General features: G+C 41.8%; 1 protein-coding gene across 1 annotated transcript; it reads left to right on the top strand.

The window, feature by feature from the left end:
* The first annotated feature begins 8329 nt into the window (after positions 1-8329).
* Positions 8330-12175, top strand: LOC140737538 (interleukin-8-like). The gene is made up of 4 exons (XM_073063986.1): positions 8330-8436; positions 8754-8883; positions 9013-9092; positions 11029-12175. The coding sequence occupies exons 1-4, from the start codon at positions 8376-8378 to the stop codon at positions 11046-11048; spliced, it is 291 nt and encodes a 96-aa protein (XP_072920087.1). The 5' UTR covers positions 8330-8375; the 3' UTR covers positions 11049-12175.
* The last annotated feature ends 14078 nt before the right edge of the window (positions 12176-26253 follow it).

The following is a 26253-nucleotide window of genomic DNA, read 5'->3' as shown; positions in this document are numbered from 1 at the left end:
AATTGCTGGTACTCCGATGCGGGCTGGATCACTCTGGTGACGGAAGGTGAATTGCTGGTACTCCGATGCGGGCTGGATCACTCTGGCTTGTCGTAGCAGCGGCGGTGACCTGCGAAGGCTTCTTAACACTCTCGCCCCAAACGGCTAAAGCCGGGGGCTTATAAGCTGTCGGTTCGGGTCGAGGGTAGATTACCTTGATTGCCAAGCTCAAGGGACACGTGAAACGGAATTAGAAGGGAACAAGGCATCAAAGGTCTGGATCGCAACCTAACTAAATTTAAAGGGGAACCGATCCGGACTATGACACAAAATGATTGTTCTTGGTATGGGAACTGTACTTCCTTCAATCGCAGGAGTCTGCAGAGAGTGGTGCGGACAGCCCAGCACATCTGTAGATGTGAACTTCCCACTATTAAGGACATTTACAGAGACAGGCATGTAAAAAGGGCCTGAAGGATCATTGGGGACCCGAGTCACCCCAACCATAAACTGATCCAGCTGCTACAATCCAAGAAACGGTACCACAGCATCAAAGCCAGGACCAACTGACCCCGGGACAGCTTCTTCCACCAGTCCATCAGACTGCTTAACTCGTGCTGACACAACTGTATTTCTATGTTATATTGACTATCCTGTTGTACACACTATTTATTATAAATTACTAGTAATTGCACATTACATGTTTAGAGGAAGACGTAATGTAAAGAGTTTTAGTCCTCATGTATGTGAAGGATGTAAGTAATAAAGTAAATTCAGTTCATCTCTACCACGACCCCAGGAGCACATTCCAGGATTCCCCACTCTGTGCAATACACTTTTCTGCACAACTGCTTTGAAGTTACATCCTCTCACCTTAAATACATGCCCACAGGTTTTAAATAAGTTGACTCTCCTTCAGAAGTACTGGCTGTCTACTGGCTATGCTTCTCATAGTCTTAGAAACTATCAGGTCTTCACTCAGCCTCCAGTGATCCAGAGAAAACACCCCGAGTCTGTCTAACCTCTCATTATAGGACAGTCCCTCCACTCCAGGCAGTAACGGGGAGGGGGGTGGAGAAAGAAATTACTGGAAGTTGGAGAAATCGATCATTATGCTGTCGTTGAAGGTTAGGATAGATGGAATATGAGGCATTTCAGCTCCAACAGGGTGGCCTCATTGGGGCTGATATGTTGGAATGGGAATGGGGATTGAAATGATCAGCCAACGGGAAATTCTGCTTCTTGAGGGGGGAGCTTTAGTGCTCAACAAAGTCGTCCCCAATGTAGTTTGGGTTTCATCAATAAAAAGGAGGCTGTATTGGGAGCACTGGATACATAGAAGATCCCAGCAGATTTGCAGGTGAAGTGGTGCTTCACCTGGAAGGGCTCGGGGCCCTGTATGTAGGTGAGGGAGGAGGTGATTTGATGGCTGCATTGGTGCTGCTTCACGCATCTAAGCTGAGCTCGCCAATTTCATCAACTTTGCCTCCAACTTCACCCTGTCTTTAAATTCACTTGATTCTTCTCTGACACCTTTCTACATCTCTCCCCTTTCTCGATCTTTCTGTCTCCATCACTAGAGACAAACTGAGCACCTCAGCTCCAGCCACAAAAAGTAGATTTCCCAGGTACCCAACTTCCAACTTATATCAATATTTTCATCTACAAATTCCTTGTTCTCCTTTTCCCCACTTTGTCCCCTTACCACTTCTCCTCATCTGACTATCACTACCCCCCACCTGCCCCCCCATGTCTCTCTCACTGTCCTTTCTCCCATGATCCACTCTCCTCTCCTATCAGAGTTCTGCTTTTCTAATCCTTTGCCTTTTCCTCTTGTCACCTCCCTGGCTCAGCACAGCTCAAACGCCATCTATAAATTTACCAAAGACACAATTGTTGTTGGCAGAATCTCAGATGGTGATGAGGAGGTCCACAGGAGTGAGATAGATCGGCTGGTTGCCTGGTGTTGCAACAACAACCTTGCAGTCAACGTCCATAAGACCATAAATTTGATTGTGAGCTTCAGGAAGAGGGAGTCAAGGGTATACAAACCGGTCCTCTTCCAGTATCAGCAGTGAATAGGGCGAGATGCATCCGGTTCCCAGGGGTAGAGCTGTCCGTGGTCCAACACAATTATGAAGAAGGCATGTGAACAGCTATATATCAATAGGAGTTAGAAGAGACTTTGTATGTCACTAAAGATTGTAGCAAATTTCTACACACGTACTCTGTAGAGCATTCTAACTGGTTGCATCACTGTCCGGAATGGAGGGGCCACCATTTAAGTTGGAACAAGTGGCAGAGGGTTGCTACTCAGCCAGCTCCATCCAGTGCACTAGCCTCCCGAGCACTGAGGACATTTTCAAAAAGTGATGCCTCAAAAAGGTAACAGCCACCATTAAGGACCCCCATCACCCAGTACATGCTCTCTTCTTATTACCACCATCAGAGAGGAGATGAAGGAGCCTGAAGACATACTATGTTTTAGGAACAGCTGCTTCGACTCCACCATCAGATTTCTGAATGGACACTGAACGCACCCACGAGCACCAGCTCGCTATTTTTGCTCTCGTTTTGCTCTACATATTTAACGTATTTTTAAAAAGTTATTTACTGTTGTTATTCATGTTTTTTTAATGTATTGCACCGTACTACTGTCACAAAACAACAAATTTCACGTCCTACGGCAGAGAGTCTGATTCACGTTTACTCCTATTCTGACTGAGTATCCTGCTGTTAAATTATTCACTTTTGTAAACATACTTCTGCTGTTGCTGGCTCAAAATATCTGACGATACCCTACTCATCCAATATTTATATGTGCACTTCCACCAGTGAATTACTTACAATCAGGAGATTTTTTAAGGTTGAACGATGATTCTAAGATACTCAATGTTGGGCAAATGTTACATTTCTTGTAAGTCACGTGTTTCCACTCAGGGATCAGTTCCTTTTTTTAATCTTAATCCTTAAAATCTGTAAAATATCTGTGACCAATGTGACATGAAATTCTTTGTTTTGCGACAGCAGTACAGTGCAATACATAATTAAAACACTATAAATTACAATAAGAATAAAATAAATTAAATAAGTAGTGCAACACGAGAAGGAACTATTTGGAAAGCTGATGGTAGATGGGAAGAAGCTGCTCCTGAAAGTTTGAGTGTTTGTCTTCACCCTCCTGATTCTCCTCCTGAATGTAAGACCGAGAAGAGGGCATGTCCTCGGTGATGGTGGTCCATAATGATGTATACCGCCTTTCTGAAGCATTGCCTTTTGTAGATGTTCTCAGTGCTGAAGAGGCTAGTGCCCATAATAGAGCTTGCTGAGTTTGCTGCTGTCTGCAGTGGCTCCTCTATACCAGACAGTAATGCAAATAATTACAACCTAGATCTTAGGTTGAGCTCCTTGAAGCAACTTTACCATTGAGTAAATTCCAGACACATAAGCACTCAGTCTGCCTGATTCCCAAACGTGCTGCTCTGCTCAGAGTGCTAAGATATATTGAATCTTGCCAAAGGGCTTCGGACCAAAAGGTCAACTGTACTTTTTTCCATAGATGTTGCCTGGCCTGCTGAGTTCCTCCAGCACTTTGTGTGTGTTACTAAGAAATATTCATCTCAGTTTGGAACATACTCCTTGACTGAGTTGCCAAAGGGACTCGAGATGGAGACTTCCTCAGAGGTCCATGTTTTCTCAGTCATTGATGCTGCACTCAAAGCTGTCAGTTTACCCTATCCCAGATATTGATTACTGTATAAAATCTCAGAACTCCTGCAGTAACAGCTGTTAACTCTCAGTTGTGGAACTATGTATTACAAACAAGATTGTTTTAATATGCAGGAGCCTGCAGATTTTCTTTTAAATCAGATAGAAAATAAATGATCCAATATATCTTCCGTTTTTGCATTAAATGAAATTCTTTGTGAAGTTGCAAAGATTGGAGAGAATTTGAATGGATTGAAATGGAATGTTCTCTAATATGTATTTACTGTATAAGATTTTGTTTCCAATATAATAAAACTCTTCATATATTTATAGAAGATTACCGAATTATGAAACATTTATAAACTATAGAGGATTTCCAAACGCAGGTATAAATCTTACAAACTATAAGAACATACTGTATCAATGAGTGGTAGATGATTGAGTCATCTACTGAAGAAACTGTTCTCTTGCTATCACACCATCCTTCTGTCATTCCTAACAATCCCCAATGCTTTCTAACATTTATACTGTTTTGCGATTAAATGACATTTTCTTCATGTAATACTTTTTCAGATACCTTTGCTGGGTCATGGAAAGTGACTATCCATCACAAAATCGAAAGGCAGTCAGTTCTGCTTTGGAAAGAGTTGACCATATTATGAGTTTCAGAATTACAGTTATGTCATCCTGAATCTCAGTTGGACAGCAGATTAATCATACCTTTTAAAAATATTAACATTTTCAAACAGCCAGTATTTACAACAACCAGCTAGTTTCATGATTAACATTATGCACACGTCCCCCGTTAAACAACAGTAATATACCAAAACTCCCATTGTTGTGGGAGTGAAATAGTCAGGCTTGCAGCTCGTGGAGAGTTGTTAATTTTCACTGTGAAATAGGAGTTCACCTTTAATTATTCGCTACTCTTGACCTGGTGACGAAAGGCATCCTGATTCAAATTGGTGAAGGACAAAGTAAAGATGGATGGATGTAGTTGAAGCCCAAACCATGAAATAACATGTCAAGCTTTGCATCTGCTTTGCTATTTACGAAAGAAAAAATGCCTAGAAGTGGTACCCAAGGCAATTGGTATGCAGCACATGTACCAGAAAAGGTCTCTGAAGCTTTAACAGTGCTGAAGATATGTCCTGAAGTGGAAGTATTGGATCGTTGTTTGAAAACTCACTGCAAGTGATGAAGTTCAGAGCTCAGTTGTATAAAGACAATATGTTTTTATGTTCACTGATTTGTTATTTATATAAATAATTATTCATTTTATATGAATCAATAATTAAGTATAAATAAATAATGCTATCTGTATTACATAAATGAAGACAATTCCATAAAGCTCTGTCTGTAAAGAGTTTGTGCGTTTTCCCCGTGACCGTGAGGGTTTCCTCTGGGGGCTGCAGTTTCCTCCCACCGTCCAAAGGGGTACTGATTTGTAGGTAATTTGTTCAATGTAAATTGTCCTGTGACTAGTCCAGTAATAGGTGAGCTGCTGGGCAGTGCAGCTCATTGGGCTGGAGGGGACTGTTCCATGCAGTGTCTGTTAATAAGTAAATAAATAGAGAGATAGATAAATAAATAGACAAAGAAAAGAGGTGAGTGCAAGACTATTGCACATGATTCCTCAAGTCTGGTCTGTTCATCAATAAGCTCAATGCCAATCTGACATTTGGCTTCCGATCCACTTTCCTGCCAAGTCCCAATAACTTTTGATTTCACCAAGAGCCCACAAATTCATTTCCACCTTGAACATATTCACTAATGATTCAGACTGAACAGATCTCTGGGTTAGACATTTCCAAAAATTTACAATTTATTTTCATCCTGACCTATTGTTCCTGAACTGAAATCCTGGGATAATGTCTCAAGTATTCAACTCCCCCATGAGGAGAGAATCCTACTCAGCATCTTCTCTGTCAACTCCTCTCAGAGTCTGACAAACTTTAATAAGATCAAGCTTCTATTTCTCTTAACTCTGCTTTTTCAAACCACTTCACTTACAAAGATACTACTTCATTTATCTTACATTTTCATTATTGTAAGTCTTTGCACACTTAAAGCATTAAAGTCCAAAATGTGACAATATGAAGAGAAACATGTTTGTTGCCTGGTTAAACAATAGAGGTTACGTAAAAAGTGGATTTTGATTTTATTGACGCATAATCATTTGACATTAACATCAGAATGATCAATATTTACACAGCAGGTGCATGTATTTTCAGGTATTATAGCTGTTATTGTTTGTCAACTAATGAAAATAATTTTTCATTTCACCTGAGCATATACATGCTTGAGTATACCACAAAAAATACTTGACAAGACTTTGACTTTAACTAAGTACTTCTGTGGGAGGCTTTTTATTGGGCCATGCTGAGAGATGTGATGAGTGATTGCTGATATCCTGCTGGACTGAAGTTGTCAGGAAAAGTTTCTCCCAAGATCTGCACTTGCTGCTTTAAACAATGTAGAATAGAATGGTATCAGTTAATACTGCACCATCTCAGCTGGACAAAAAGCCCAGCAGTAGGGACAACAAATAAATTTGCCAGATAATGGAGTTAAAATGAGGTGCTTTACTTTGTATTTTATAAGATCTGAGGTGTTAAAGATGATCTAACTCGAGGTTAAGAACTTTCCCTACTTAACAACTGTCACCTCCAGAGGTTGTGCAAAGTTGAAGTGGAGGAGTTTAATAACTCATATTTCAGTCACACTTCAAACAGAGACAGACATTGCTGCTGTGATGAATAGAGGCTCCTCTGGCAGAAAGTTAATTGGTAGTGAAGTCAACGTTAAATAGCTCCACGGCCATGTCAGCTCTTCTCCTTTACTGCACAGGGGATGTTGTGATGTGTTTTATGTTCCTTGACTGGTTGTGTGCAACGGGAGTTGCTCACATTTAATAGATGGAGACAAGGACTAGTTTCTACCTGCAATGATCATGTGACTGTGTGATTAGTTGGTTAACAGGGCCAAAGCAATGGCAAATGGAAGTTGCTCCCAATAAGTAAGAGTTGAAGCACTTAAGATGAAATTATAAATAAATATAGGACATATACAATGAACAGTAAGGTCGAAGGGAGTAGTGACGAACAGAGAGATGGTGCATGAGTCTACCGAATGTGGTAGATTGCAGGACAGGTAGAGTAGATAAGGTGAAGAAGATATGGTCATGGAGGGCAAAAAGTGTCTCTATCTCTGGGAAGGCACAATTCTTGTAATTCACGAATTTTAGCCCAAATTTCAGAAATGCTTTTGCTATTATTATCCCAAGGGTCACCACAATGTCTGCAAAATGACATTGTCTACTGAGCCTGTTGCAAAACGTGGAAGCAGAGAATCTGAAACTCCTCATTAGGGAAAGAACGTCTATTGCATAAGCAAATTGAATTCTGCTACAGATGACTCATTGATAAATCTCTTCCCTACTTCAACTCTGTCAAAAATAGCTTTGTGAAATCAAAATGAACAAGACAGTTCCTGAGAGCAAAATAAACCATCTTAGTGATTAAAGCAATGTTTAAAAAAGTTAATTCAGGATTATTGCATCACCGTGCTGACACTTTACAGAAAATGAGGATTGTATCTAATGTTGCAACCATGTGCATATACCTGTGCATATTTTACAGACCTGCAGCATTAAGGTGCACAGAGATATGCTGTAGTGTGCAGACCATGAAAGGGAGAATTTTCTGGGAATCGCAGGTGTAAACTCACCATATAGTCAGTATGTTCTCCTGAGGCTGTGGAATTTCCCAGTGAGTGAGGTGTAAAATCTGAAACTGAATTCTGTTACTCACCACCTGTCGCTAATTTGAAAGTGAATGGTGATTGATTTTGTCACATATACTTTACAAAGGATGGAGTTTCCATCTCTTCCCTAAAGTTTGTAATTAAGTCTTTAAAAACCCCATTCACCACCTATTTTAATATACAATCCATCTGTGGCTGTAAACCACACAAGTATTGAAGCAAATTCTGGCAGAGTGAAAGAAGTTCTTTTCCTCAGGGCAGGGAAATTGCTTTTCACAGGACGTCAGTGTTTGACAGATCTGAATGTTGCAGATGATACAAAGAGAATCCCACAAATAGGAGCTCACTGGAACTATTTTTATACCTGCCCATACTTCACAAATCTGCAGCATTAAAGTGCACGGAGACACGCTGTAATATGTAGACAGTGAAACGGAAAGCGATTTCCTGGAAATCACAATATAAAGTACCATCAGCATGCTCTTCTGAGCTGAGGAATCTCGAACTACCTGAGCAGTAAAGCCTGAAACTGGACTGATCTTATTCAAGGAAAACAGTTGTTTCATTTTACACCATTCACTTTGCTGAAGGTGGATTTTAAACTTCCATAACATTAATCGATAAATCTTAACAAATCACACGTGACTAAGTCACTACCTATTGTGCTATATAATGCAGCTGCAGTTGCAAACCACACAATTGCTGTGATGTAGAAAGACGAAAGTGAAAGAAGATCTGCCTCAGAAGCAGGGAAATTCCCTTATTCGGGACGTCAGTGTTTGGCAGAGTTCACTGCAGGAGATGATGCAAGCTGGAGAAGAGAATCTACATAAATAGGAGCTCACTGGATGTCTGAGCATAACTTGTTTCAGCAGGTAACTAGTGCATTAGACAGAAGATCCTTCAGCAGTACCAAGTGGAAGATGGAGAGAACAGCCACTGTAACCATCCTCATCCTCCTTCTGTGTGCCATTGCTGCACAGGGTATGTTGAGATAACTGAGCATATTTTTTATTTTTTATTAAAATAATGCACAAAGTCTATGATCTTGTGGGTCATGTACTATTTAACAAAAAAATTAAATACCTCCAGATCATTGTAAGTCTAATTCAGAAAGCTAGACAACCATTATAGAAAGAACTGCAACAGGATTTCCATTGTTTATGTGGACTGCAGCTACAATTCAATCCTTGTCAAAATAATGATGAAGCTGATATGCTGGAATAATGACCAGCAAGTTTTACAGGCTTTTCTCTCCTTGAAGCAACAATGAAATCTGAGTGAATATAATCTTTCCTCAGGTGTTCCGATTCCAGGAGAGGAAGGACGGTGCAAATGCGTTCAGACCAGCTTCGATGTTATTCATCCGAAGTTCATCAGGAGCTTGAAATACATTCCCAGTGGATCGCACTGTGAGAGAGCAGAGATAATGTGAGTAAATGAGTCAGACTATCATCTTTAACTCTATTCCTTTACTGATGTTTATTTAATAAGCTGTGCACATTAAGAGGGACATACTAGTTCTGTGAATTAAATTTGAAAGACTTTTTCTTTTCGCAGTGTCACCCTGAGAAATGAGAAGAAAGTGTGTGTGGATCCTGATGCCAAGTGGTTACAGGCTCTCATGAGAGCCATGAAAGGTCAGTGTTTGCTGTTTGTCAACATTCATGCTTTAGCTGCCAGGGAATGGAGATGCAGTGAATTGTTGATGCCGTGTGACTCTGGTTCTTCATAGTGCAGGGTGCTGTCTGTTCATCCCTGCTTAACCTTCCCACCACCATTAAGCATCTTCCAGTACCCTTCCTGCATGTGTGAGTCATAACCCAGAATATGTGCAAGTTATGGAGTCAGTGCTGAGTCTGTCACTGCCCTCACTCAAATTTGTTATCAATCTTCCCTGGAACTGTGGTAGGGAACTGGAAGTAGAGGTTTGGTCACTATCACTATATCAATTGCAGGAGCAATGGCTGGTAGCAATTATCACACATTTTACAACCTAGCTGAGCCCAACAAATGAAGAACAACTTTTATTCTGATTAGAGATGTTAGGTATAAAATATTAATTAGTGATTTTCCCCATAGGTTGCAGCCGTAGTACAGGGGAAGTTGAGGAATAGATCACTTGGATGCCGGTTACAGAGAATGTTTTGTCTTGGATGGTGTCCAGAGTATTGATAATGGTGTCATGGTTCCGGTTGGCCGTTACCCTTTAACACTTCTTTCTCCCTGATCATGCCTTAATTTCAGTCAATTGCCACTAGTTACCCAATAATCGTACACCTGGCTTTCATCAGAGACTGGGAAATAAATACGAGGACTACTCTATCACAGGTTGCCAGTTCATTGGTCAATTCTCGTGTGATACTATGTTCCCTGTTCCGATTAGAACCATTATTTCTAAGTTCCGCTCTAGTTTCTAGAGAGTCCCTGTGAATCCCATCTCCTTGTCAAGATCCCTCTGGTTTCCTGCTCTACGTTCAGGTCAACGCCAGCCTCCCCAACTGAGTCGACGTGCCAGTGTCCTGTACTTGGGTTCTCCTCCGTCGCCCCCGTGTAACAAATGGAGCTACAGACAGTGTTCATACTCTGGAGTCTTGCCTTGTGCAGAGATTGTAAGATGAAAAATGAGTGTCAGAAGGTGACTCAACTCAGATGACTACAGTAGATAGTGAATTGTTGATGCTAGGGAAGACAGCAATGGCAATGCCAATGACAATTATTAGTGTCCTGACCTTAAGACTGTCCTTGACATTACCATTGCTGTCTTCCCTAGCATCAACAATTTGTTGTCTATTTTATACAGTATATGCTTACGCATGAACTTTATGAGAAGTTGGAAGTAAAGTCAGAACTGAGATGGGGATCCAAAAGCGGAGGTTGGGTCACTGTAAAGCTACCAATCACAGGACCAGTATTCACTCCTTTTAGAACCCAGCTGAGTCCAAACAATGCAGACCATTCTTTATTCAGCGTTGGTACATTAGGAATGTTTAATAGTGAATTTCCCCACAGGTTGCAGACACTGAACATGGGAGGTTGAGAGATTGATGGGTTAAGGTGCCAGTTAAGGAGAATGACTTGTTCTGATTGGTGTTGGAGCTGCACTGATTCAGGAATTAAAGATTGTTCATCACACACTAAAGTTGTGCCTGGTAGATAGTGGAATGGATGATAAATGGGTATCAGGACTGACTCTGCACCTTATAAATGCAGCTAGTAAGTTTGTGAAGATAAAAATGATATTGCCAAGGATAGTCCTTGGGCCATTGCCTGGCCTGTTGGTTGGCATAAATGTCACTTGGCTTATACACATCCATACCTGAATGCTATCAAGGTCTTTACCTATGCTTGAAATGAGTCAGTTTGTGAGGAATTGGAAGTGGATTTGAACACTGCTCAATGTATTTAGAATAATGCCCCTTCCAGAATCATTGACATATTACCAAGTTTCCAAAACATAGCAATCTGCTCCTCTTTGTGGAAAGTCAGTTTGAGAATTCTCGTAGTTCTTTTGCAGATGACACAGGATGCTGTATTACTGTGGGTAACAATGCAAATTATTGAATTTTATTTCAGGAGGCAAAAAACACAAGTGAAAAAATTGAAGCCACAAAATGAAGAATTCACTTCCACCTCTGGATTATCCGACGGGGAATGATGGAAGCTCAGCCCCGGGCGCTAACTCTGTGATGTCAGCACCCAGTGGTTCGTTCCAGTGTCTCCTCTTCATTGTCTTCTGAGAGTGATCTTGGAGTTCCTCCCTGTCACAGGACATGTTTGCACCATTCCGCACTACCTGTTTACATTTGAGGATGCCATGTGATATTTGTGTTAAACATTGTGCCAAGTCCAAAGTTTCTTTGGACATCTGTGGTAAATTTCGGACATGTGAGATGGACATCAATTGTTAAGACTTAATGTTAATTCTAAGAGAGGGAGATGAGGTGAAGTTGGAGCAATGGTATTTATTAATTTCCGTGGCTACCTTATTCAAAATGAATTTGGTTGACAAGGGAAGTCAGTGACCTCTGGGATAAAATTCACACACCGTTCACATCCCACCCTCTCCCTTTTGCTGCCTCTCTTCACAAACCCAGAAATGAAAGAGGATAAATCGCCAATGTGCAAAGAAGGATTACCTTTTGTTTATTTCATTAATATTATCTGAGTCAGAATGTTGTAGATGTAAATAATTAAATCATTCCTCCTTTTTTCTTGAATATATGAAGTGATGCAGCATTGTTGCAATGATTTCTAGTGAAAAAATTTGTAGACATCTTTGTTATTTAAAATCTTGCTACTCTGTAATACTGAAATGACAATATTGTTGACCAGTACTGTTTGACTGAAGCACTTTTGTGCCAAAATGTAAGAACAAATAACTGCAAGTAACATACATGCCATTTCACAGCGCTGTTTATTGACCATTGACAATTCACTGAAACTGTAGTGCTTTCTGTGTAAAATGTCAAATTTTAGTATCTATCTAAAGTCTATGGGAGGAAATTTTCTGCAGTTGTAATTTTCATGTAAAGTACCTTCATTTTAGAAGGTAGTGCTGCTAATAGTCTGATAATTACTGGAGAAAATGAAACTTGTAAATAGGAACAAGTGATAGAAATGGTGATAGAAATCTTTGCCTTGAGGGCACTTTCACTGTCTGGACAGTTGATGTACTGAAAGCACTTAAGAAAATAAAATAAAGTGAATTTCTCATGAAGAATTTGTTGCGACCCTTTCTGAATTTTGAGTACTAAGTTTCTGGTTTGTTTCACGGAGTTTCTTTAATTTACTTCACATCATACAAATGGTCTGGGCAGGCACTTGGCTCACACTGAGATAACTACACTACGAAGTGAAACCAGTAATGTTGCAGTTGTACAAATTGCCTACTCAACCCAAGGGGTTATGTGAGGAAAATTAAGGAATTAGAGATGTGTAATTTGGATTTAGCTGAGTAAAGAAGATTACTTTTGAACACTTGGTCTGTAATTCAACACAGGCAGGCAAGTTTCCCTTTGCAGTCAATAGGAAACTGGAACTGCTGCAGAGGGCTAAAGCTGACATGAAGTTTAGTTCAGGGTCAGCATGAGCCCATTAAATGTAAATTCTCTTATCATTACTTCGTTGAATGTAGGCAAGAGGAACTGGTAATCCCAATTGTCCCTTAAATTCAATAACCGGGGGTGGATACTGTATCACAAGCAATAGGGTATGGGAGCGTACGTAGGCATGTGTGTGTGAGCAAACACACTATACTCAATGACTCTAAATGTCTGCTCACTTCTTTGTGAGTATAAAATCCAGTGTACCACAGGTCATTTTACAATTGCCTTGATCCCCCTGGGCACCGATTCTATGTAGTAGCTGAGGTGCAACTGTAGTTCACATTAAATGAACCTCAGTGCACATTTCCACTCCACAATGGGAAGACCAAGAATATCTCAACGGGATTCTGAAGGTGAAGGGTCAACCATTTGGCGCCATAGCCCTGGCTGATTACATCATGCCGCCAGACGAGAGGAATGGTTTAAGATGGCGCTGGTGAATCTCAGCGACTTCTGGCTGGTGGCTATCGAAACAAGGTAAACAACTAAATTCATTGCTAATGGCACTTTTTCCGGCAAATGATTATCGCAGGTATTAGTCTGAAACTTACCTTTGGACTGGGAGGCAATTCGATGTGGCAGAGGCGAGATGGTGGGCTCGATGTCGAGAGCGAGGAAGACCCGAGGTCTGACAGTTTAAGCACCGTGCTGAATCAGAAAGGTCGGGTGCAGCCGAATCGAGGCGGCAAGGTCCAGGCACCAGAGCATATCGAGGGTGATTGAATCCAGTGTTTGGACGTCGATTCAGATGCTGGGCCAGATTGAAAAGATCAAGGTGTCGGGGCCTGAGGTGAGGGAATGTGCTGCTTCCACTCGCTACTCCGCAACGTTCCTTGGCTCACGTTCTTTGGCAGAGGCCACCCTGAAATGGTCCCCTCTGTTCCCACTCTTTGAATGCAAGAATTTATGATGAGGCTCATTCCCACCTTCAATGTACCAGAGCAGCCTTCAGATGACCGAGGAAAATGTTCAAGAGTTCAAATGTGGCACAAAGTCCACAGTTGGCCAAGCAGCTGAAGGATAAGCAAACTGATGTAATCAATCACTCCCCCAGATCAAAGTCCTCAGTATTGGAGCATTTTTGAAATTCTGAGTGTATTTAATGAAGAGGAATTATGTCCCTGCCCATTGATGCTCTACTTACAGTAAGTCAGCCACATAAATTACATATATGACATTGAACTCACATGCTGGACATGATTCTTTGATGTGATCACTCAAGGCAGGAAAGGAAGATCAGGAATGGAATAGGGACCACACAGAAACTCTGACCAAGTGACAGGGAGAGTACAAAACTTCACTAATGAACTCCCTCCCACCCCTCGGTTGAAGACACATTGACCTCAGTAACGGCATGAGGAGCACAGAATAGTTCATTGTGATCTTCAGTCATGAGGCAGAGCCCAGGAGAAAGGACACAGACCAAGCTGGATAAATGAGACAGATCTTCTTTCCTGTAGAGCACTGGTGAATGAATTGTGTTCTGAAGCTGTTGCAATTGTTTCACAGATAACATGAGTGTAGCAGGCATTTTTGATTCTGAATGTATTTAATGAAGAGGAGTTATGTACTTCAGCACTGCTGTTATTTAACTTACTGTAAGTCAGGTACATTCACTCTGCCACAGAATCCACACACCTGACACTACACTCGTAAATCGGACACTCCACTCCATGCTGAGTCATAGGAAGCAATTAGAAAGGAGGAGACGAAAAAATTCAAAATGTCCTTGAATCTTCCTTGAAGAAATGCAGCATCCCCAAGGTGTCCTTGGAATCTCTGGACATTATCACCCGAGGTGGAGAAGGAGCATTGGTATTGTCTTGAGAGTCCATCTGCTTTGAGACCACAAAGAAACCCTGATGTAGTGACAGAATAAGCTTAGCATTCGCCAATGACCACCGTTCTACACTCCATCAGGCAGTTCCTATCCTTGGTCGAAGACTATGTCTTTCCCATATTGATCTCTGTATCAGTCTTAAAAACCCAAAACAAGAATGGAAGGAAATTATCATTAGTACCAAGGGACACCATAAAGAGAATAACATAGGCCAGGCTGGATAAAGGAGACAGATTTTCCTCTCTGTAGAGTACAAGAGAATAAGTTGCATTTTTAAGCTGATGTGATAGTTTCATAGACATAATTGGTGATACACGCTCTCCAAGTCTGAATTCATTTAACCAAGAGGAATCAGGTTCGCCAGGTGTTTCTGTGTCCTTAGCCCAGGCCTTTAAATTCTAGCTTGATGACTTAACCTATCAGCTCCCCTACTACATCATATTCTTCATTCCAGGAATATACTTTATCAGGAATTTTTTTTTGTCATTTTCCCAAAGGATTATTTCTTAGCACATGTGCCTGGAATATTGATGTGTTGGTGTGGTCTGGATACCGAGCAGGCTCTTCAGTCAGGCTCAACCATACATGGGAGGTTCCCACCTATCCAAACCACTGCAGGATCAGTTAACACCAAACCCCATACGTGCACCTGGTCTTCAGAATGAGAAACCAAAAGAGTAGTATTTTGATTAAAGGGGTAACATAACATATCCAAACACATTTGATATTGGACCTGTGGGCTATCTGTAAAACGTAGAACTGAGTTACTGTGCAGACAATCTGAAACTGTGCATTGGAGAAAAATAATCAGTTTTCAAATCATCCAGCCTTGTAATGTGTGATTGTCAACAAAGAGGCTTTGACACTGATCAATATGTAGTTTGAATAAAAAGTAATTACAAAACGATCTGGTTGTAAATAGAGATGAGTACAGGTAATTTTGCCCTTGATGCAGAGGTGTAATAGGAACCATTGAACCAGCTGTTCCAATGAGAAAATTCCCAGCACATGTAAATGCCTGCTTCAACATCTGCACTTACCCCATCTTCCAACCACCGTAACAGTGATAGAGTTCCTCTTGTCCTATCTACCATGCCATGAGCTTCTACATTCAACACATCATTCTCCACCATCACCAAAAGGATCCCACCACCAAACATGTCTTTACCTCCCTTCCTCTCTTTGCTTTCTGCAGAGATATCTCCCTTGGTGATTCCCTAGTCCATTCATCCCCCTCCACTAACCTCTCCCCAGGCACATACCCCTGCAAGAAGCCAAAGTGCTACTCTTACCCATTCACCTCCTCCCTCACCTCTATTCAGGGCCCTAAACAGTTCTTCCAGGTGAGGCAACACTTCACCTACGAACCTGCTTGGGTCAGCTATTGTGTCTGGTGCTCACAATTGGTGATTCGTTGTTGTTGTTCAGTTGGTAAGTCGTGTCTGACTCTTGATGACCTCATGGACCACAGGGTCCATAGGGTTTCGTGGCAAGATACGGAAGTAGTTTGCCAGGCCTTACTTTTGCACCGATACTGCTGCTGCCCACGTTGGCACCCAGCTGGGTCTGAACTCAAGACCATAGGCCTTGAAGTCCAGTGCTGATGTCACTACACCACCAGCCGAACCCACATCAGTGAGACCCTTCGTAAATTAGTGCTCGCATCAACGAGCACCTCTGCTCCACTTGCTGAAAGTGGAACTTCCCAGAGGCCAAGCATTTTAATTCTGATTCCCATTCCTGTTCCAACATGTCTGTCCATGGCTTCCTCTTGTACCACAATGAGGCCACCCTCAGGGTGGAAGAACAAAATCCATCTAGGTAGCCTCCAAATTGATGGCATGAATATCGATTTTTCCCTCAGGTAAAAAAATTTCCCTCCCCCTCCTCTCTTCTTCTATTCCCCACTCTGGCCTCTTACTCTTCTCACCTGCCTATCACCTCCTTTTCAGTCCACTCCTCCTTTTCTTTCCCCCATGCTCCACTCCCATCAGATTCCATCTTCTCCAGCCCTTTACCTTTTCCACTCACCTGGCTCCACCTATCACTTTTCAGCCAGTCTCCTTCCCCTCCCCAAGCTTTTTTATTCTGGCGTCTTCCCCCTTCCTTCTCAGTCCTGAAGAGGGGTCTTAACCTGAAACGTTGAGTGTTTATTCAGTTCCATAGATGCTGCCTGACCTGCTGAGTTCCTCCAGTATTTTGTGGATTTCCAGCATCTGCAGAGTCTCATGTGTTTAGCATTTACCTCTGTAACTTTGACCCCTTTTAGCTTCAGTGTGGTTAACTCAAATGCAGTGAATTTGTTTCAAGTGTTTTTTTTTTGCTATTCTTCTTTAGCCAATTAATTAAAATAATCAATCGTTATAACTTTTAAGTGTTGGTTTAATTTTGAATGATCTCTTTCATGTTGTTCGCTGTTCCCACTCCCAAGCTCTTCAGCACCTGGTTCAGTCAGAGGTGTGGGTTATGCAGCTAAGTTTTCGTGCAGGATGGCTTTGTTATCAGCGAATGCTACAGCATCTCAGCAGGTCTGAGTGTTTATGTGGTGCACAAAGCTGAGCCAGGGTCGACCACGGCAAAACATTCTATCAAATCACTCAGAGTGACGATGACAGTGTTTGATTGTGCATTTTATATGACCTGAAGTCTTATAAAGGTTATCCTGCTCAGGGTTAGGGCAGCTCCTTTGTTTAACACCAGTCACCTCCCGAGTTTGTAAAAATGAAAGTGGAAGAGTTCAATAAATAAATATCATCCTCTTCCGGCACACGTCAAACAATGGAGAGCTGTTACTGAGACGATTAGAGGATCATTACCGGATGGCTAATTGGCCGTGAAGTCACAGTTAAACAGCTCCGTGTCCATGACAACAATTATACTTTCACACATACATTATGCTGTGATGCGCTTTATTTTCATTAATTGTACCAGATGCCTGATACAACGCTTACTCCTGTGTGTTTCTCAGAGATGGAAAATATTAAAAGGAGATACTTTATGACTGAAATATGCCCTTAAAAGATAAGTGGAGGGCAGTGAGGTCGAGGACAGGAGTACGAAGGGCAAGTAACAGGAGGTCCAAAAGAGGCAACAGAGGTAAGTCCAAACGTTAAATTTTCGTGTGACACAAGCTTGTTCACAATTGATAGTAGTGGAACAGACACTACTGTGCTTCAGAGCGATTGTTTCTTCAGCAAGTGTAGGCTCTTCAAGGAACTTTGGCTCAGGGTTGCTGGGCTAGAGTCTGCAGGAGAGTTACCAGGACGTGGAGAACCAAGCAACAGTCACAACCTGGGGATTAATGTCTGCAAAATCGATCTGTGGTCTGGGAAAGGATTTTGTAGTTGCACAAGGGTGAGGTAGAAGGCAGAGACTCATCCCTTCCCATTAATGAAAAGGGTCAGTGTTCTTGCTCACTTTTCAGATGAGGATGGGGACTGTTGGAAGGAGGTGCACAACACTCATGGCATCATACCACAGTCTGTAGATCAAATGGGGAGGGGAAACTGCTGTGTAGCTGTCAGGGTGCGAGTATGATTAGGAGACCAGACACTGTCCTATGAGACCAGAGGTTCACATACTGACTTCACCTGCTGTGTTGCTCCAGTATTTTGTGTTTTTAAGAAAATAGTATTGTAGTTGAGATCAGATATCGAATGGCCAGGGGACTGGACGCTATTCTATACAGGAAAATCTGAGAACATACACGCAACTTCTAATAAAACCCTGGTACAGACAAATGCCGGCTTCCGGCTCAGTACTTTGAACATCTGGGAACTGACTGTGATTCAGGAACCTCCAGATGTTTAACCTCATGCTGAAGTGCTCAGGGATGGAGTCAGAGAATTTTATTTGTTGAACAATAAGGGACACTTTTATCGGCATATTTTTCTCCCATTGCAATCTGAATTATCCTGGATTATTCTGGAATGAAAACTGGATGACAACATTGTATAAGCGGCTTCAACAAGTGTTTGGTGGGAAAGAGATTATAGAAGAGGAGGGTACGATTAGAAGACCAGACGCAGAAGACTGTCTGAGTTGCTCTGTTATTTTGCATGTGCTTTTCAGAATATAGTAATGTAGTTGACACCAGGTATAGAATGGCTGGGGGACTGTTACATACGAGGATATGCAGCAAAGACTGAGATTCTTGAAGGTTTATGTACACACAGCCTATGATAAGGCCCTGGAAGAGGAGGGATACTGTAGGTAAAATGCGCTCTGTAGTGTGGAGCAGGAGCTGGGATTTGCAGACACTGGGGGGTGAGGCAATGAGTGTTTGCTCTGTTGCAACTGAGTGAGGCCAGCAGACCAAAAATTAAAATGTGAACACTGAGATGAATCAGAATATCTCAGCAGGTCTGAGTGTTCATATGGTGCACAAAGCTGAGCCAGGGTCGACCACGGCAAAACATTCTATCAAATCACTCAGAGTGACGATGACAGTGTTTCATTGTGCATTTTATATGACCTGAAGTCTTATAAAGATTATCCTGCTCAGGGTTAGGGCAGCTCCTTTGTTTAACAACAGTCACCTCCTGAGTTTGTAAAAATGAAAGTGGAAGAGTTCAATAAATAAATATCATCCTCTTCTGGCACACGTCAAACAATGGAGAGCTGTTACTGAGACGATTAGAGGATCATTACCGGATGGCTAATTGGCCGTGAAGTCACAGTTAAACAGCTCCGTGTCCATGACAACAGTTATACTTTCACACACATTATGCTGTGATGCGCTTTATTTTCATTAATTGTACCAGATGCCTGATACAACGCTTACTCCTGTGTGCTTCTCAGAGATGGAAAATATTAAAAGGAGATACTTTATGACTGAAATCTGTCCTTAAAAGGTAAGTGGAGGGCAGTGAGGTCGAGGACAGGAGTACGAAGGGCAAGTAACAGGAGGTCCAAAAGAGGCAACAGAGGTAAGTCCAAAAGTTAAAGTTTGGTGTGACACAAGTTTGTTCACAATTGATAGTAGTGGAACAGACACTATTGTGCTTCAGAGCGATTGTCTCTTCAGCAAGTGTAGGCTCTTCAAGGAACTTTGACTCAGGGTTGCTGGGCTAGAGTCTGCAAGAGAGACATGGTGTTCCAAGCGACAGTCACAACCTGGGGATAGATTCCACAAAATCGATCTGTGGTCTGGGATAGGGTTTGTAATTGCACAAGGGTGAGGTAGAAGGCAGAAACTCATCCCTTCCCATTAATGAAAAGGGTCAGTGTTCTTGCTCACTTTTCAGATGAGGATGGGGACTGTAGGAAGGAGTTGCACAACACTCATGGCATCATACCACAGTCTGTAGATCAAATGGGGAGGGGAAACTGCTGTGTAGCTGTCAGGGTGCGAGTATGATTAGGAGACCAGACACTGTCCTATGAGACCAGAGGTTCACATACTGACTTCACCTGCTGTGTTGCTCCAGTATTTTGTGTTTTTAAGAAAATAGTATTGTAGTTGAGATCAGATATCGAATAGCCAGGGGACTGGACACTATTCTATACAGGAAAATCTGAGAACATACACGCAACTTCTAATAAAACCCTGGTACAGACAAATGCCGGCTTCCGGCTCAGTACTTTGAACATCTGGGAACTGACTGTGATTCAGGAACCTCCAGACGTTTAACCTCATGCTGAAGTGCTCAGGGATGGAGTCAGAGAATTTTATTTGTTGAACAATAAGGGACACTTTTATCGGCATATTTTTCTTCCATTGCAATCTGAATTATCCTGGATTATTCTGAAATGAAAACTGGATCACAACATTGTATAAGAGGCTTCAACAAGTGTTTGGTGGGAAAGAGATTATAGAAGAGGAGGGTACGATTAGAAGACCAGACGCACAAGACTGTCTGAGTTGCTCTGTTATTTTGCATGTGCTTTTCAGAATATAGTAATGTAGTTGACACCAGGTATAGAATGGCTGGGGGACTGTTATATACGAGGATATGCAGCAAAGACTGAGATTCTTGAAGGTTTATGTACACACAGCCTATGATAAGGCCCTGGAAGAGGAGGGATACTGTAGGTAAAATGCGCTCTGTAGTGTGGAGCAGGAGCTGGGATTTGCAGACACTGGGGGGTGAGGCAATGAGTGTTTGCTCTGTTGCAACTGAGTGAGGCCAGCAGACCAAAAATTAAAATGTGAACACTGAGATGAATCAGAATATCTCAGCAGGTCTGAGTGTTTATATGGTGCACAAAGCTGAGCCAGGGTCGACCACGGCAAAACATTCTATCAAATCACTCAGAGTGACGATGACAGTGTTTGATTGTGCATTTTATATGACCTGAAGTCTTATAAAAATTATCCTTCTCAAGTTTAGGGCAGCTCCTTTGTTTAACAACTGTCACTTCCTGAGGTTGTAAAAATGAAAGTGGAAGAGTTCAATAAATAAATATCATCCTCTTCTGGCACACGTCAAACAACGGAGAGTTAGGGATGCAGTCTTATTGTGACGAGCAGAGGATCTTTTGCCAGACTGCTGATCGGCAGTGAAGTCCCAGTTAAGCAGCTCTGTGACAGTGACAACAATTATTCTTTGACACACGGTATGTGTTTTATTTTTGCTGATTTGTACGAGACGCCTGATTCCATGTTTATCCCTGTGCATTCAGGAAACTTTAGATCAGCATCAGTGAACTGGATGGAGTCAGTCGGAGAGCTACCTGTACATTGTGTACCAGGAGACACACAGGCAACGATCAGACTCTGAAGCTGGAGAAGCACCACAAATGCAGGCGTAGCACTTTGCACTTAAAACCATAGGAGCAGAGTGAGGCCATTCACATTGAGTCTGCTCCGCCATGTCATTATGGCGATCCATTTCCCTCTCAACATCTAGGATCAGACTATCTTTCAGGAGCCCCCAAACCTTTAAGCTCAGTGCTGAGGTGCTCATGGTTGGGGACCGAGACGAGCATTGTTGGAAAGATGAGGTCACTGATATCTGCACAAGCTGAATTATTCTGGGAGATTTTGAGATGAAACCTGGTTTGAAACGCTGTATTGAGGAAGAAGATGAGGATGAGCTTATGGAAGAAGAGGACATTGGTAATATGAGTTCTGTACTGTGGAGCTTGCTCTGGGATTTGCAGAAAATGTGCAGAGAGGCAGTACATGTGTTTTTTATTATTGTGTTCTTTACCGTAATTTGTGTTTGGTGCTGCATTGGATCCGCAGTAACTATTATTTTGTTCTCCTTTCACTTATGTACTGGAATGACATTGAAAAGCCTTGAAACCAGAGGCATAAGCTTCAGTTGGTGGTTAACATGCTTTCCTGAGCTACAGAATTTTCAAGCCTATGAGAAGTAAAGCCCAGAACTGGATTATTTGAGCGTGAAAGAAAAAATTTGCTTTAATTTGCAGCATTCACTTTGATCAAGGTGAATTTTATACTTCTTTCCAAAAAATTGACAAATAACTCTTCAGAAATCAGAATAAGAATCAGAATCATGTTCAATATCATCGATATAGGTCATGGAATGTGTTAACTTTGTGGCAGCAGTACAATGCAATACATGATAAATGTAGAAAAAAACTGTGCGTACCTATATATATTTATTATTTCATTGTGATGGTACTTAACTCCATTATTTTTGTCTTAGCACTTGTTGAGGTTTGAGCAAAGCATAGAAAAGTTTCAGGGCCTGCTTGCACTCAGCCCCGAAATTGATCCGTTGAGTCAACTGACTCTGATGACAAGCGGTATTCGTTTTGTATTTATTCATTCGATTCAGCCGCAGTGTAGGCTTCGTTTTCCATTTGACAGTTTTTAGTTAACGGCCCTGTTTGGCCTAGCATTAACTGTTTTCTTTTCCCTCTAACTCTGTTTGCATTAAAGTCTACGAACAATCGACCTGCTTCAGAGTCTCTCGCGCCGCATTTGGGCCATATCTGAATGTAGTGAGATTTATAGCTGCATTGGGACCAGGTTAGATCCTCAGAGATATTGACACACAGGATCCTGAAATTGCTCACTCTCTCCACTTCTGAGTCCTCTATGGGGATTGGTTTGTGTACCCTCATCTTACCCTTTCTGAAGTCATCAAACAGCTCTTCAGTCTTACTGATGTTGAGTGTACGGTTGTTGATGCGACACCACTCCACTAGTTGGTATTTCTTGCTCCTGTACGCCCTTTTCGTCATCATCTGAGATTCTGTCGACAATGGCTGTACCATCAGCAAATGTATAGGTGGTATTTGAGCTATGCCTAGCGTCACAGTCATGGTTGTAAGAGTAGAGCAGTGGGCTAAGCACACACCCCTGGGACGTGCCAGTGTTGACTATCAGTGAGGTGAAGATGTTATTACCAATCTGCACAGACTGTGGTCTTCTGGTTTGGAAGTCGAGGATCCATTTGCAGAGGGAGGTACAGAGGCCCAGGTTTTGTAGTTTTTTGGCATGAGTGTAGGAATGAAGGTGGTAAACACTGAACTGTAGCCAATAGGCTGCATCAGGGCATAGGCATTTGTACTGTCCAGGTGATTCAAGGTCAAGTGGAGATGCAGTGAGATCACATCCTATTGACCTATTGACATCCAATAGACATATTGTGGCAATAAACAAATTGCAGTGGGTCCAAATCCTTGCAGAGGCAGGGCTTGAATCCAGCCATGACCAAACTCTCAAAGCACTGAAAAGAGAGAATCTGCAGGTGCTGGAAATCAAAGTAATTCACACAAAACGCCGGAGGGACTCAGCAGGCCAGGCAGCATCCATGGAAAAGAGTAAACAGTCAACGTTTCAGGTCGGGACCCTTCATCAGGACTGGTAACAGTGATAAGATGTCAGATTAGAAGGTGTGGGGAGGAGAGGAAGAAGTACAAGGTAGCATGTGATAGGTGAAACTGTCAGAGAGGAAGGTGAAAAGTAAAGAGCTGGGATGTCAGTTGGTGGAGGAGATACGGGGTACAGAGAGATAAAGAGATACAAAGAATGCTTAATCAAAAATATATTTACAATATTACACAACTACTTCTGAAATATTAAATACACAATAGATTGGTAACTAACATAATAGGTCTCAATTCATTTAATTCTGGAGTGGACATCAGTGCTTCAGTGAAATTTAACAGATGGTGCATGGATATTTGATATCTCCTTTTTTAAATGTAATTAATCAATTTCCGGATTGGGATCCAATCTGCAGTGGTCTTTTTGGAGAATAATTACACTGGGTCCTTCTGCACTTCCAGAAGAAAGTAGTTTTGTGGTGTTGAAAGGACTGTATCAAAACACTGATAATTACTGTAAAAGAACAGCTGAGAAAGGAAAACAATTTCTGCCATTGAAGGTACTGTTATGTTGAGGTGTAGGAATCTCTTGGCTGGCAAGTGCTGGTTATCTAACATGTGCTTCTGTGATGCATTTTAGATATGCAGCTTAATGGGCTGACTTTCATAAACTAATATTGTCAGAAGAATTTCATTTATTAAGAGGTGATTGTGCAGTACCTCCCACAGGATTCATCATCTCTTCTGATGGTGAATAAATAAAATGACTATAAAGGTGAGACACACTTTAGAACAGATTATTTCATTTCATTCCTCCATGCTGTAACATGTTCTACCTGGGAATAGTGTTATTGTAATACATTTCTGATGATTGGTAGATAGAAGCAAGACACAGTTTAAGATACAGAAGTACATGGAGTATAAAAGAAGCAGGTTTCCTGGAAATCACGTGCTCTCTCACACACTGGTTGCACTCTGACAGTGAACTTCCTTCACCCTTGTACATCCCCAAGGGGAGGAGTCACCACGAACCCAGTGTCTGCATTTCACTAATCTGGGAAGTAAAACTTGAACCAGCTCCAGAAAGCCCAGAAGCTGATATTTCATCACACTGGGACAATGAGCACAATGAACTCTTGTTGCTGCAGCAAATATTCCAGCAAAAGCCTTAAACCATCATCCATGATATTTTACACATTAGGCCGGTCAGTTCATCATGAGAATTCCTTGGGAAGTGAACAGAGTTGAAAAGTGTAAGTACAGGACTGGAGGTGTTGTATCAGAAAGCCCACAGTATATGGAACAAGGACTTGCAGCACAGCTGCAGATTGGCAGAGATGATGTTGTAGGCATCACTGAATCATGGCTGAAAGAGTACAGCTGGGAGCTTAATGTCCAAGGATACACATTGTATCAAAAGGACAGGCAGGAAGGCAGAGGGGGGCAGCGTTGATCTCTTGGTAAAAAATGAAATGAAATCAAAGAGGTGACATAGGGTTGGAAGATGTTGAATCATTGTGGATAGAGCTAAGGAACTGCAAGGGTAAAAAGTCCCTGATGGAAGTTGCATACAGACCCCCAAACACCTACAAATTACGTTGGGAGATAGAAAATGCATGCTGAGAAGGCAGTGTTGCAATAGTCACAAAGTACTTCAATCCGCAGGCAGATTGGGAAAATCAGGTTGGTGCTGGATTACAGGAGGGGAATTTCTAGAGTGCCTACAAGATGGCTTTTTATAGTGGTTGAGCCCACTAGAGGATCAACTAATCTGGATTGGTTGTTGTGCAATGCACCAGAATTGATTAGAGAGCTTAAGGTAAAAGAGCCCTGAGGGGAAAGTGATCATAATATGGTCAAATTCACCCTGAAATCTGAGAAAAGAGAAGCTAAAGCCAGATGTATCGGTATTACAGTGGAGTAAAGGGAATTACAGACGCAAGAGAGATGAGTTGGCCAGAATTGATTGGAAAAGAACACTGGCAGGGAAGATGGTAGAACAGAAATGGCTGGAATTTCTGGAAGCAATGCAGAAGGCACAGGAAATATACCTCCCAAAGAGGAATAAGTATTCTAAAGGAAAGATGGCACAACCATGGCTACCAAGAGAAGTCAAAGCCAACATAAAAGCCAAAGAGAGGGCATATAATACAACAAAAAATAGTTTGGGAAGCTTTTAAAAGCCAGCAGAATACAATGAAAAAAGTCATTAAGAAGCTTTGGAAGGAATACCAAAGTAAGCTAGTGAGTAATATGAAAGAGGATACCAACAATTTCTTCAGATACATAAAGTGTAAAGGAGAGGCAGGAGTAGATATTGGACTGCTGGAAAATGATGCAGGAGAGGTAGTAATGTGGGACAACAAAATATTGGATGAACTGAATAAGTATTTTGAATCCATCTTCATTGTGGAAGACACTAACAGCGTGGTAGAAGAACTAGGTATAAGGAGACATGAAGTGTATGAAGTAACCATAAACAGAGAGAAGTTTCTTGGGAAACTGAAAGGTCTGAAGGTGGATAAGTCACCTGCACCAGATGGTATACACTTGAGAGTTTTGTAAGTGGTACCTGTAACGATTGTGGAGGTAGCAGTAATGATCTTTAAAGAATCACTAGATTCTGAAATGGTTCCAGAAGACTGAAAAGTTGCAAATGTCAATCAGCTCTTTAAGAAGGGAGAGAGGCAGAAGAAAGGAAACTAAAGGCCAATTATTCAGGCCACAGTGGTTGCAAAGATGTTGGAGTTGATTATTAAGGATGTGTTCTCAGGGTACTTGGAGGCATATGATAAATTAGGAATATTCAACAAGGGAAAATCTTGCCTGAGAAATCTGTTAAAATTCTTTGAAGAAATAACAAGCAGGATAGACAAAGGCGAATTGGCTGCTGATGTGCACTTGGATTTTCCGCAGGCCTTTGACAAGGTGCCAAACATGAGGCTGCTTAACAAACTACAAACCCACAGTATAACAGGAAAGATTCTAGCAAGGATAAAGCAGTGGCTGATTGGCAAGAGGCAGAGTGGGAATAAAGGAAACCTTTTCTGGCTGGTTGCCAGTGACAAGTGGTGTTCCACAGGGTCTGTGTTGGGACTAATTCTTTGA

Source organism: Hemitrygon akajei, chromosome 13 (assembly GCF_048418815.1).
Source record: "Hemitrygon akajei chromosome 13, sHemAka1.3, whole genome shotgun sequence".
Taxonomy (NCBI): Eukaryota; Metazoa; Chordata; class Chondrichthyes; order Myliobatiformes; family Dasyatidae; genus Hemitrygon; species Hemitrygon akajei.
Note: the sequence above shows the minus strand (reverse complement) of the source record. Positions and strands in the feature narration are given on the sequence as shown.

Coding starts and splice junctions, on each gene's coding strand:
- LOC140737538 (XM_073063986.1), top strand. CDS start 8,376: ATGGAGAGAACAGCCACTGTAACCATCCTCATCCTCCTTCTGTGTGCC. Junction 8,437..8,753: donor GTGTGCCATTGCTGCACAGG/GTATGTTGAGAT, acceptor ATCTTTCCTCAG/GTGTTCCGATTCCAGGAGAG. Junction 9,093..11,028: donor TCTCATGAGAGCCATGAAAG/GTCAGTGTTTGC, acceptor ATTTTATTTCAG/GAGGCAAAAAACACAAGTGA.